Source organism: Quercus suber, unplaced genomic scaffold (assembly GCF_002906115.3).
Source record: "Quercus suber isolate HL8 unplaced genomic scaffold, Cork oak 2.0 scaffold_84, whole genome shotgun sequence".
NCBI lineage: Eukaryota > Viridiplantae > Streptophyta > Magnoliopsida > Fagales > Fagaceae > Quercus > Quercus suber.
In genome coordinates this window covers 1,474,882-1,486,353 of record NW_027069549.1, presented here as the reverse complement: position 1 = coordinate 1,486,353, position 11,472 = coordinate 1,474,882, and the positions used below count along the sequence as shown (strand labels likewise).

Below are 11,472 nucleotides of genomic sequence, written 5' to 3'. Positions count from 1 at the left end.
ATCTAAACCCTCAAGGGTGGTCTTGAGTCATAAACAGGAGAGTTTGTATTGCTAAACCTTTGAGTGGGATCTCAAAGTCACAAACGTGGATGTTTTTGTTTTGCAAAAGCCAAAGAAAGAAGTGGTCTGTGGACTCGGAGCTATCATGGGGTCGTGGTAGTAAGTTTTCTACTCGAGGTAGCAATAGGATGTTAGTGGTCTAAGTCACTATGTACAAACTTCAATTCTTTCATAATGGTTTTGCTGTTTTACCTTGAGGATAGTTAGGTTAACTCCTCCCCAGGTTTTTTTTACTGATTTGGTTTTTCTGAGTAATCATATCTTTGTGTTCTTTATTTTCCATACTTTGTATTGATATGATTTATCTGTGTTAACCTAGAACTACATAATTTGACTAAGTAATCACTTAACTAATTAACTAAGTTAATCTGATTGTGTTTTAAAGGGTCTAAAAAAGAACAAATTTATATTTGATTTGTGTTCAATTTCTGTTTAAGAGATGGGAAAACTGTGGAAAGGAAGAGAAAAGTAAATTTTATTTCTGGGTTTTTTGTGTTTTCATGTTAGTTATGAGATTGTCAAAAAAAAAAAAAATTTGTTTCGCTAAAATAAAATAGTGTTTGTGTAGCAGTAGCTTCTTTCTTGATTTTAGTGCAGTAATCATAATTTTTAGGACGTAGGTTTTTTTTTTTATTTTTTTTTTTTTTATGACTCACTAAAATTCCAAACTTATAAAAATTATAATTGATAAAGAAGCATAGTTGCTAGTTTGAATTGGAAAAAACATTGTATAATTAATGTCAAAAAGTAGCTTTTTATGAATTTTCTTTTCTCTCAGATCTCATTTTCAGTGGTTCTCCATAAAAAATATCAGGAAAAAAAAGATGACCACTTGTATGCCTACTTTGTTTTGCGAAAAAAATTAAAAATTTCTTGGGTCTTTGTTATTTCCTTATTTTTTTTAATAAATAAGTTTGATAACATCCAATCTTACTTTTAAGTTTAGAGCTTTTTAAATATAAAAAAATTTGTTGACTTGACAAAAAAATTTGTTGACTTGACAAAAAAATTTGTTGACTTGACCAATAACAGTTATATATATATATATAATCATTATATTTAAAATGTTTATTCATATTAATGGACCAATGATCTAATTCTATCTGACTGAACCCATGAGTTCCTAGCTTAAGGCTTCCTTACTTAAGACTTCCTTGCTGTCTCTGAAACCGTTTGGTTTGGTTTCTTTTTTTTTGTTTTTCATAAAAAAGTATGTTTGTAGTAAGAGATAATGTCATCCATTCACGGTAAATCTCTAGTGACTATTATTTATTATTTGACCACTATAATGTAACAAACAACACAATAAAAATGAGTCCATACTTATTCTTCTCTTATACCAAATATTAAATTACAAATGTTTTTCTCTTAATATTTTTATTATTATGTTACATCTAACTATTGGCATGTTAGGGAATCATTGTAAAAAGGATCAAATTTCTATTACCTCCATTCTATGTCGCTTGTCCTATTAAGAAATCTGACTTTTAAGGGAATAACATTTAATGCTACGTATTTTTTGTTTTTACAGAGGATAAAGCACTGTCTTTAATAAAAAGTTAAAATAAAGGGAAAGTTGAGAAATTTATTTATTGACTTTAAAATAGAGGACAACCTTATATGACTACTAGAGGGCCAAGAATTTGAAACAAATGGAGTATTCTTTTTTGGGAAAACTAGAAGGATGCGTCATTTTAGCTCTAATTGGTCAATGGCACGAGGATACAATGAGTGCATGCAGCATGCATTGACATGGGGAAGGGCTTATCCTATATATAAAGATCAAGAGTTTTGATACTTAGAAAAAATTTATTAAAAGCACAAAGTTTATTTTGTAGTGATAAATACAATTATATAATTTTAAGTTTGCAAGGTTGACTCTTGGATGTAAAGGGCACTTGCATGCCTAGTTTGTTTAAAAAAGAAAAAGAGTTGTTGATTTGACTGAAAATAAAGGATGTATTCCTCCACATCAAATCGTTCTCTTCTTCTCATTTTTTTTCCTTTTAATTTCTCTTTTAAACTTAATTGAATATACTTTTTTCTTAATCTTTATTGTAGTTCAAGATTTGCCAATATATTTCTAATGGTTGCTATTAGCACTCAAACTACCACATCTTCGTCATCAATTTCTTCTTCAACACTACAATGGAAATACAATGTCTTTCTCAGTTTTAGAGGTGAGGACACACACAATAGATTTACTGACCATCTATATGTTGCCTTAAAACAAAAGGGCATTTTCAACTTTAGAGATGAGGAAAAACTTGAGATAGGAAAATCTATTTCATCAGAGCTAAAAGCAATAGAAAAATCAAGGTTTGCAATTGTCATTCTTTCAAGAAACTATGCATCTTCTACATGGTGTTTGGATGAAGTTGTAAAGATCATTAGGTGCATGAAAGAGATGAAAATGATGCCTAGTTTGTTTAAAAAAGAAAAAGAGTTGTTGATTTGACTGAAAATAAAGGATGTATTCCTCCACATCAAATCGTTCTCTTCTTCTCATTTTTTTTCCTTTTAATTTCTCTTTTAAACTTAATTGAATGTACTTTTTTCTTAATCTTTATTGTAGTTCAAGATTTGCCAATATATTTCTAATGGTTGCTATTAGCACTCAAACTACCACATCTTTGTCATCAATTTCTTCTTCAACACTACAATGGAAATACGATGTCTTTCTCAACTTTAGAGGTGAGGACACACGCAATAGATTTACTGACCATCTATATGTTGCCTTAAAACAAAAGGTCATTTTCACCTTTAGAGACGAGGAAAAACTTGAGATAGGAAAATCTATTTCATCAGAGCTAAAAGCAATAGAAAAATCAAGGTTTGCAATTGTCATTCTTTCAAGAAACTATGCATCTTCTACATGGTGTTTGGATGAAGTTGTAAAGATCATTAGGTGCATGAAAGAGATGAAAATGATGGTTCTACCAATTTTTTATGATGTGGATCCATCTACTGTACGAAAACAAATGGGTACTTTTGCCCAAGCCTTTGCTAAACATGAAGAACATTTCAAGAACTGCATAGAGAAGGTGCAAGCATGGAGAACTACTTTGAGAGAAGTAGCCAATCTCAAAGGATGGCATGTGCAAGATAGGTAATCCAATTTGTCATTTCTTTCTTTCAAATATTCACATAATACCCACCTCATATATAGCATTGTTTCGAACCTTATGTAGACCTAAATACATGTTTGTAGTTCTTTCAAGTTTTGTCTTGAGCCAATCAATTTTCAATAAGCATAATAGAAAATTGGATTTTCTACCTTTTATTAATGTATTCATTGTGGTTTATACTAACTACATTTTTTTGTTTCTTCATTGCAGGCCTGAGTCACAAATTATCCAGAACATTGTGGGAGAATTGTGGCATAAATTAAGTTATGCATTCTCATAATATATCGAAAATCTAGTAGGAATAATTTCTCGAGCGGAGAAATTGGAGTCATGTTTGGATTTAGGGTCAAACAATGTTCGCATGATAGGGATTTGGGGGATGGGAGGAATAGGTAAAACAACTCTTGTTAGAGTTGTGTTTCGTATGGTTTCAAATAAGTTTGAAGGTTGTTGTTTTCTTGCTAATGTTAAGGGAGTTTGTGAAAAAGATGGTTTAGTTCGATTACAACAACAACTCATTCTTCAAATTTTGAATGAAAATATGGGTGTAGAAGATGTTAATGAAGGAGTTTTTGTGATCAAGAACAGGTTATGTCATAAAAAAATTCTTCTCATTCTTGATGATGTAGATCAACTAGAAAAATTAAACAAGTTAGCGAGGAATCATATTTGGTTTGGTTTAGGTAGTAGAATTATCATAACAACAAGAGATAAGCATTTGCTACAGGCCCTTGGAGTAGATGAAATACGTGAGGCTAATGGATTGACTCATGATGAATCTCTTTATCTATTGAGTTTGAAAGCATTTAAAAAAGATCATCTACCCAAAGATTATCTAGAGTTGTCCAGAGATTTTGTAAATTATGCTAATGACATTCCTTTAGCTATTGAGATTTTGGGTTCTTTTTTGTTTGGTAGAAGTATCCATCAATGGAAAAGTACATTAAATAGGCTAAAACAGTTTCCTGAAAAAGATATTCTCCAAGTACTTAGAATAAGTTTCGATGGACTACATGAAATAGAGAAGGAAATATTCCTAAATATTGCTTGTTTCTTTAATCATGAGGAGAAAAAAGATGTAGTAGAAATACTAAATTATCTTGACCTTTTTCTGGATGTTGGATTGGGGGTTCTTTTTGATAAGTCTTTTGTTAAATTCCGGGGTCATACCTTGTGGATGCATGATTTGCTTCAAGAAATGGGCAAGAACATAGTTTATGAAGAGTGTCCTAAAGAGCCGGGAAAATGTGGCAAACTGTGGCTATTTAAGGACATTAACGATGTACTGACAAAAAATTCAGTAAGCAGTTATTTAGAAAACTAGATCATGTATCTATTATATTATTCAAGGCGAAAGCTTCGATACAATATTTTAGGTTCAATATATTAGTTTCCCAAATGAAATTCACTCGCTTGCTTGGATTGACCAATAAAATACAATGTTATCATTTTTATGGATAACTAAATTAAATTCAACTATGAGTTTGAATTTTATTGAGAAACCTAATGAATAGCACCTAAGGTATTGTATTTGCACCTAAGCTTTAAAAGAGTAAACTTAGAGTAGCTTTAGTAATCTTCCATTTTGCAATTCACTAATTTTTTCTCTTCATGATTCCTAGGGAACAAAAGCAATGCAAGGCATAGTCTTAAAGTTGCATAAACAAAACGAGGCATGGCATAAACAAAATGAGGCATATTGGAATCCTGAATCCTTTTCAAAGGCTCATCATCTTAAATTGCTCATAATTGATAACGTTCACATTTTGCACGAGCCCAAATATCTTCCTAATGCCTTGAGATTTCTTGACCGGAGTGAATACCCTTCAAAATATTTTCCACCAAGTTTTCAACAAAAGGTAATTTAGGTACCTTATACAACTTTAATTTTAAGTTTTCATTAGACCGTATGATTTTGCTGATGCTAATTTTTTTTTTTTTTGGATTTTTATAGTCTTTTGATAGTTTGAAGTTCATCAAATTGAAGAAATCACTAAAATTGATTGAAACTCTTGACTTTAACAAAATCCCAAATCTTGAGAAATTGGTTCTTAAGGGTTGTATAAATTTACATTCCTTACACCCATCAATTGGAGTTCATCAAAAACTCACTTTTCTTAACCTAAAAGGTTGCAAAAACCTCAAAAGTCTTCCAAGCAAGTTTGAAATTGAGTGTCTTGAGATCCTTATTTTTTTCTGGTTGCTCAAATTTAAAAAGAATTCCAGAATTTGGAGAAAATATGAAAAATGTATTAGAGCTTTACTTGGATGGCACTGCTATTACAAAATTACCCACATCAATTGAGAATTTGACTAGCCTTGTTTCATTGAATGCAAAAGATTGCAAAAATCTCATGTCTCGTCCTAGTACCTTTTTTAATATGAAATGGCTTAAAGATCTCAATCTTTTCGGATGCTCAAAAATACTAGAAAACTTAGTGACTGAGAAAAGTGTAGAGGAGGTTGGTGTGAGTGGAACTGCTACAAGACTTATGCCTCATTCTAATGCTCTTTTCAAAACTCTTAAAAAACTAGCTTTTGGTGGATTTAAGCCCGAAAGTCCCAATCGCATGGGCTTGTTATCGACTTCTTTATCGAGCTTGTGTCGTTTGACTAGTCTGAATCTAAGTTATTGCAATCTCAATGCAATACCCAATGATATTTGTTGCTTATTCTCTTTAGAATATTTATATCTAAGTGGAAATAATTTTGGTTGTCTTTCGGTGAGCATCGCTCAACTATCTATTCTGAAATACTTGAAGGTGCACAATTGCCCGAGTCTTCGGTCATGGCCAAAGCTTCCATTAAATATTGGTATTATATGGGGATTTGGTTGCACCTCACTGGAAACGCTACTAGATCTATCATTGAAAGGCCTCTTTCTTTCAAATTGCAATAAAGTGCCTGAGAATTATCAAGTCTTTATTGACATGTTTTTTGCAATGATAATAAACTCCCTTCAGGTCTCTCTCTCTCCCTCTGTTCTAGATAACAGATATGGCCTTGTTTTTCCTGGAAGTGAAATTCCAAAGTGGTTTAGGCATCAAAGTATTGGGGATGAAGTTTGTATACAAGAACCTTATTCTTTTTTGTGTAATGAGTGGATGGGGATTGCTATTTGCGTTGTATGTTCTTCTCATTCAAATCACCAAATCCTTGAAGACTGTTCACTTGCCTGTGGTTGATAGTCAACGGAAAAAAAATTAATTTAGCTCCAAGGTTCAGAGAAATGGTTCCTTTATCAGATCACATTTGGCTACTTTATTTGCTTCCTCAATTCTATGAGATGATAGACATAAAAAAAAAAAAAATCATAGTGGGAATGCAATGCAAATGGATTCTGTCAATGGTATAGAAGAAAGACATCTAAGATCTCAAAAGAACTATGGCTAAGAGAAGCAATAACCGCATCACCCATCATAATTTCGACAATTCGATGGCGGCAGCAACGGAAGGTTACAAAGAGAAGCGAACCCGTGATGACTATGATGGGGCTGGAAGCTCTAATTACGAACCTCACCCAAAGAGGATTGAAAGACTCACAGAATCTATGGCCCAGGGTAACTCTAACTGTGAAGAGTCAAGTGAGCACAAGGAATGTGCTGAAGAGCTAGGTGATTGAAGGTTAGTTCAAGTTTTGTTGGTTGCTACAATATATTTTTCATATGTACAAATATTAATGGATTGCCCACCATATGTTTGATTAGAGTTGTCAATGAGATTCCTAGCAATTTGACTAGGATGAACAAAGAATTGCAACAAAAAGCTCCTTCTTGAAAGCAAGTAAACATCAAAATTGGTTTTGATGCCAAACATACTGGTTTATTGTTCTATATCACTCCCTCTAATTTTCATTAAGCATTGAAACTCCACAAACAGAAAAACACACACACTAAACTCTTGTCGCATTCTTGACTTGGGCCCATACTATGGGCGGCAGGATCAAAATCTTAGCTTTGTGGATATATAATGTCCAGAATTTGGAATCTTCGCTACGCCGTTTCCAACCCCGTATCCCTACGCATATTGTTCATCTGTTGCTTCACCAAATGTATTCCCTTCCACATTGTCACATGGTCCACAACACCATGACACATGTTTTGCAAAAGCTCGGTCTAACTGTTACTAAACCTTTGGTGGGGCTGCCTTTCATTTTCTTGATAGCAACTAAACATCAAAACTAGAAAGCTTTTGCTGCCAAACATACTGGTTTATTGTTCTGTCTCATGTTGTTTTCTTCCATTTTAAACTATACTTCTCACTTCCTCAAACCATCTGTGCTCATTTCACATGTTTGTCTTTTTATTAATTAGACTATTGCAGGCAAACAACTGAGTAGACAATGTTGAAAATTGGAGAAGGTAATCTACTTAGATTTGTAAACCTTGCTCTACTTGTTATGGTTGTTGATGCATTATGTCTAGAATTTAAGTTTTGTCACATTTTCAAATGAAAATGAAATTGCTTAGGTTCTATACATGTTGTGGCATATGAGCTAGTCAAAGATACTTTTATGTGAAATTCTGAATTAGTTTGAAAACTACTGTTTGTGTTAATGATAAGATCATTAACACATTCTGATTCTGAGAGAATTTTACAAATTCCCGTTTGTGTTAATGATAAGCTTATCAAGCATCATTCCAAATTTGGGGCTCATTTGGTTGAAAAAGGATAACATGCTCATTTCACATGTTTGATCTGTACATTAGAACTGATTTAATTCAGCCTTACTTTGTTTCATTTAGCTTTTATTGTCTTTTTTCTCCATTTTATGGTCTATCTGGACTTATAGAAACAAGAGAACTATGAAGAAGTAGCCTTTTTTGGCCACTAATGTGGTCTTGTACTCTAAAATTTTGATTTCAATGTGCAAGGTAACTAACAGTTCAAAAAACAATGAAAAGCCTTGACAGCAGTAGGATAAGCATGTGTAGACCTTTAGAGAATGTCCAAACTGGCAATCAATCCTGTTGGAGTCAAGCTGCAAGAGCAGGAGAAGGAAATACAGGGGATCCAAGCTTCTTTTGAAAAAAAATAGAGAAGGTTCATGTCCATGGCTGGTTGTTTCAGCTGAGCTTTTACTTCCTTTTTGATTTTTTTGTGGATATTCACAATATAAACATGACACTGCCACTAGTAGAAATTGCCACAGATTTTCAAGAATAAGTTCCATTAATTGTAACTGAGTACATATGTAAGTCTTTTCTTTGGTATTTGATGTCCTTATTTTGTAGACTTTATAATGAATCTCTATACCAAAAAACAAAGGTTCTAACAGTGTCTGCAACCATGAACAAGTCTTCTATCCCTTTGAAGACTATATCTCTGTAGCCATTTCATGTTTCACCAACATGCATATCTTTTGTGAATAAATTAATAGGATTATCTCCAATTTTATTTTGGCGATTGTAATCTTTCTTAGTTCTTTGCCACCCTCATACTAATTTCACTTTGAGTTGCTAAATTATAGAAATACAATATTAAAAATTCACCTTATTATTGGAATGCCTTGAAGTGAAAAAAGCAAACAATTTTTATGAGCAAATAGTTATGCTTTTATATATTGTTCAAACAATATTCATGTCTTTAATTGTCTTATACATAAAAATTACTGGGAAGAAGAGGTCACCTTTGGCATTTCCTTTCTCCTTTTGTTATTTTGCACCTGTTGTAACCAATGATTAAGTTTAAATATCAGTTACATACTTAGCAAAAAGAAAATATCCGGTACTTATACGTATTAATGCTCCCTCCCTATTGAACATACTAATGCATCTACTTGAACAGTTCAAGCAATCCATGTTATTTTGACTATGATTTTTCGGTTCACTGCCTTTTAATATATATATATATAAATAAATATATATATTTTTTATGCCATTCCCAAATGATTCTCTGTTAAATAACACTTCAGAATGTCTTATTAGAGTTAGTAGGCCAGGGTGGCACAGCTTAGGCACCAGTTTCAAGTGGGAAGACTTACCATACAAGGACTGTGGTTTCACTGTCAGGTTTGATTTTTTGTAAATCTGCACAATCATTCTTAAGATTTTCACTGAAGGGATTTTCATCATGAGTTGCAGCCCATGATGGATCTGTGCAAGTATTGTCCACCGAATATAAAAACCTTCAGCTGATCTTTTTGCAGGTTCTGCCTTAACCTCTTGGAGATCCAGGTAAAACCTTATTTCTGAGTCACTTGTCTGTTTAAATAATAAAATTGCTGTTTAGATGGCCTTTTCTCTCTGTAGTTAAACTTTTGAATTTGTCTAATCCAGTTTATGGAAAATGCAGTAAGTGTTCCCAGTTATGTATCATACATAAACTCCAATCTTGTCCCAATTTCTACATTTAAATGTGCATAAAATGAAATGTATATCATGTAACTAATGTGATGAAAAAGGCGGTTATTGGTTATATGAAAGTAAATATTGTTTGACTTTGACAAGGGACAAATATATTGGGTTAAAATGGGAATGTTGACTGTTATCACAGCAAGAAGGGAGTATATTTTTTCTTAGTTCTTAAAATTGCTTTTCCTACATCCAGCCTAGGGCCACTGCTGGTGATAATGAAGTCAGGTAATTGCTTTAAAAGATGATGCAGTTTCATATCCATAGCAATGCATATCTTGACAGTTAGGAAAGGTATGATTTAAAATGCTGTTAAAATTTTTCTTTAGATTTTAGCATCAATGAGGTCATCCCTGATTGCCTTTGACAGCCTCTATTTAATAATATAATAGAATCTAATTATTAGCTTAATTGATCGCAAGCACACACTTAGGTACCTTGTTAATATTATTATGAAAATGTGTTAAGAACACACATATAGAAACAAATTAATATTAGTGTTGTGTCTTATTTTCCCATTATCTGTTCATGTTAGTATGTGTCTTCAGTGTCATTCCCGTGGCCCTTGTTCTTTTTTTTGCTGATGTAGAACAGACAGCACATGCCTTTCTGGAACAGCAGGGGCGCAAGAAGTCACAAGACAAGATCAAAGGGGGGGTGCCAGTAGGGGCCATCAAGGGTAACCGTGTCGGAATTGCATGAAATTTGGAAGGTTGAAGGAAATGGTGTTCTGATCCAGATTCATGCCAAATGCCATGAACGTCGCCAAAATTTAGGCAAATTCCTTCATTAAGACCCCAAAAACAGTGTTTTTGCTATTTATAATAATATTTGTCTTCCCTTGGTAACTTTTAGTTTAAAAGTCAGAATAAGATCCCGTTTGTTTTGGGACGACCCTTAAGGTCAGCAGTTTATGATTCTGCATTTAACTCAATTTTGCCATTTTTGGTAAAATTCGGTAATTTGTCACCTAATCGCTTAATTAGAGCAAATTAGGGTTTTAAACATTTTTTTTTCTCAATATTCATATGTTTTGTAGCCGTCAGAGGCAAGATAGACTATTATCAATAAACACAGACGTTTTGTAAAATTTTCTTTTGGTGGATTCCAATTTTATCTCCTTGTGGATTAAGGGAAAACCCTTTGTGGATTCAAGGTTTACTACCAGAAACTAACAATTTAGTTTCTGTTCCATCAAGAGAGTATCGTGTGTGCTTTTCTTCAGGTTTCCGCGACATCACTTGCTACCTAAACTCAAATTTTAAACATAAAGTCTCAAGATATTTTCTCAAAAATTAATATGGATTATCTATACTACTATTTAAGGGGTTTCCCCTGTTTGGATTCCTCATTTTTTATGCCTAAAATACCTTCATCATTCTCACTTACAAGTTTTCAATTAACGAGGATAAATATGTAAATTAAAACTCTTACACTTTAAGACCCACAAACTCACGCACGCTTTACAATTTCTGCTTCACTTTCTATCTCTCATTTTTCTTTAGATTGAAGACATTTAGTTTAGTTTTACATCATTTTTTTTTTTTTCAGATTAAAGACATTTATTGTCAGAGTTTCTAACAAATTTTCAGGTTCTATCTTTTTCAAATTCCTCTTTGTCTTTCTTATCTTTTGTTTATGATTGACTTTTTTTTTTTTTTTTTAATGTATCATGTTAACTCTCTTTGACTTTCTTTGAGTTATACTTTTTTTTCTTTTTTATATGTATCAGGTTAACTCTTTCTTCTTCTTTTTCTTCTTTTTTTTTTATATGTAATTTTGAAATGAATGGTTCCATCATATACTTTGCCACTGTACTTCTTAATGAATTGTAATTTCATGTTGTAGGTATTGTGATTCAAAAACAGGGCTGCTTTATGCTACAAAAGAAGCATTCAAAATCAATCGTGAACACTTAAACAGTATGGCTT

At 32.6% G+C, this 11,472-nt stretch overlaps 2 protein-coding genes and 1 long non-coding RNA gene across 4 annotated transcripts; all 3 read left to right on the top strand.

Annotated features, from left to right (window-relative positions):
- The first annotated feature begins 2,660 nt into the window (after nucleotides 1–2,660).
- On the top strand, nucleotides 2,661–3,468 carry LOC136067760 (TMV resistance protein N-like). The gene is made up of 2 exons (XM_065774008.1): nucleotides 2,661–3,169; nucleotides 3,399–3,468. Exons 1-2 carry the CDS (start codon nucleotides 2,661–2,663, stop codon nucleotides 3,466–3,468), a joined length of 579 nt encoding a protein of 192 aa, XP_065630080.1.
- An 81-nt stretch (nucleotides 3,469–3,549) lies between these two features.
- Nucleotides 3,550–4,512, top strand: LOC112035762 (disease resistance protein RUN1-like). Its single transcript, XM_024068594.2, has one exon. It carries the CDS (start codon nucleotides 3,550–3,552, stop codon nucleotides 4,510–4,512), a length of 963 nt encoding a protein of 320 aa, XP_023924362.2.
- A 1,101-nt stretch (nucleotides 4,513–5,613) lies between these two features.
- On the top strand, nucleotides 5,614–10,428 carry LOC136067750 (uncharacterized). 2 transcript variants are annotated; one of them, XR_010629175.1, is made up of 3 exons: nucleotides 5,614–6,812; nucleotides 7,502–7,549; nucleotides 8,063–10,428. It is a non-coding gene; the product is annotated as an uncharacterized LOC136067750 (long non-coding RNA). The 2 variants fall into 2 exon arrangements; XR_010629174.1 differs by lacking the exon at nucleotides 7,502–7,549.
- Nucleotides 10,429–11,472: the final 1,044 nt, after the last annotated feature.

Excerpts from the sequence above, each read along its gene's own strand:
- LOC112035762 (XM_024068594.2), top strand. The coding sequence starts at position 3,550 with ATGATAGGGATTTGGGGGATGGGAGGAATAGGTAAAACAACTCTTGTT.
- LOC136067760 (XM_065774008.1), top strand. The coding sequence starts at position 2,661 with ATGGTTGCTATTAGCACTCAAACTACCACATCTTTGTCATCAATTTCT. Across the intron at positions 3,170-3,398 it reads GGATGGCATGTGCAAGATAG|GCCTGAGTCACAAATTATCC; the intron begins GTAATCCAATTT and ends TCTTCATTGCAG.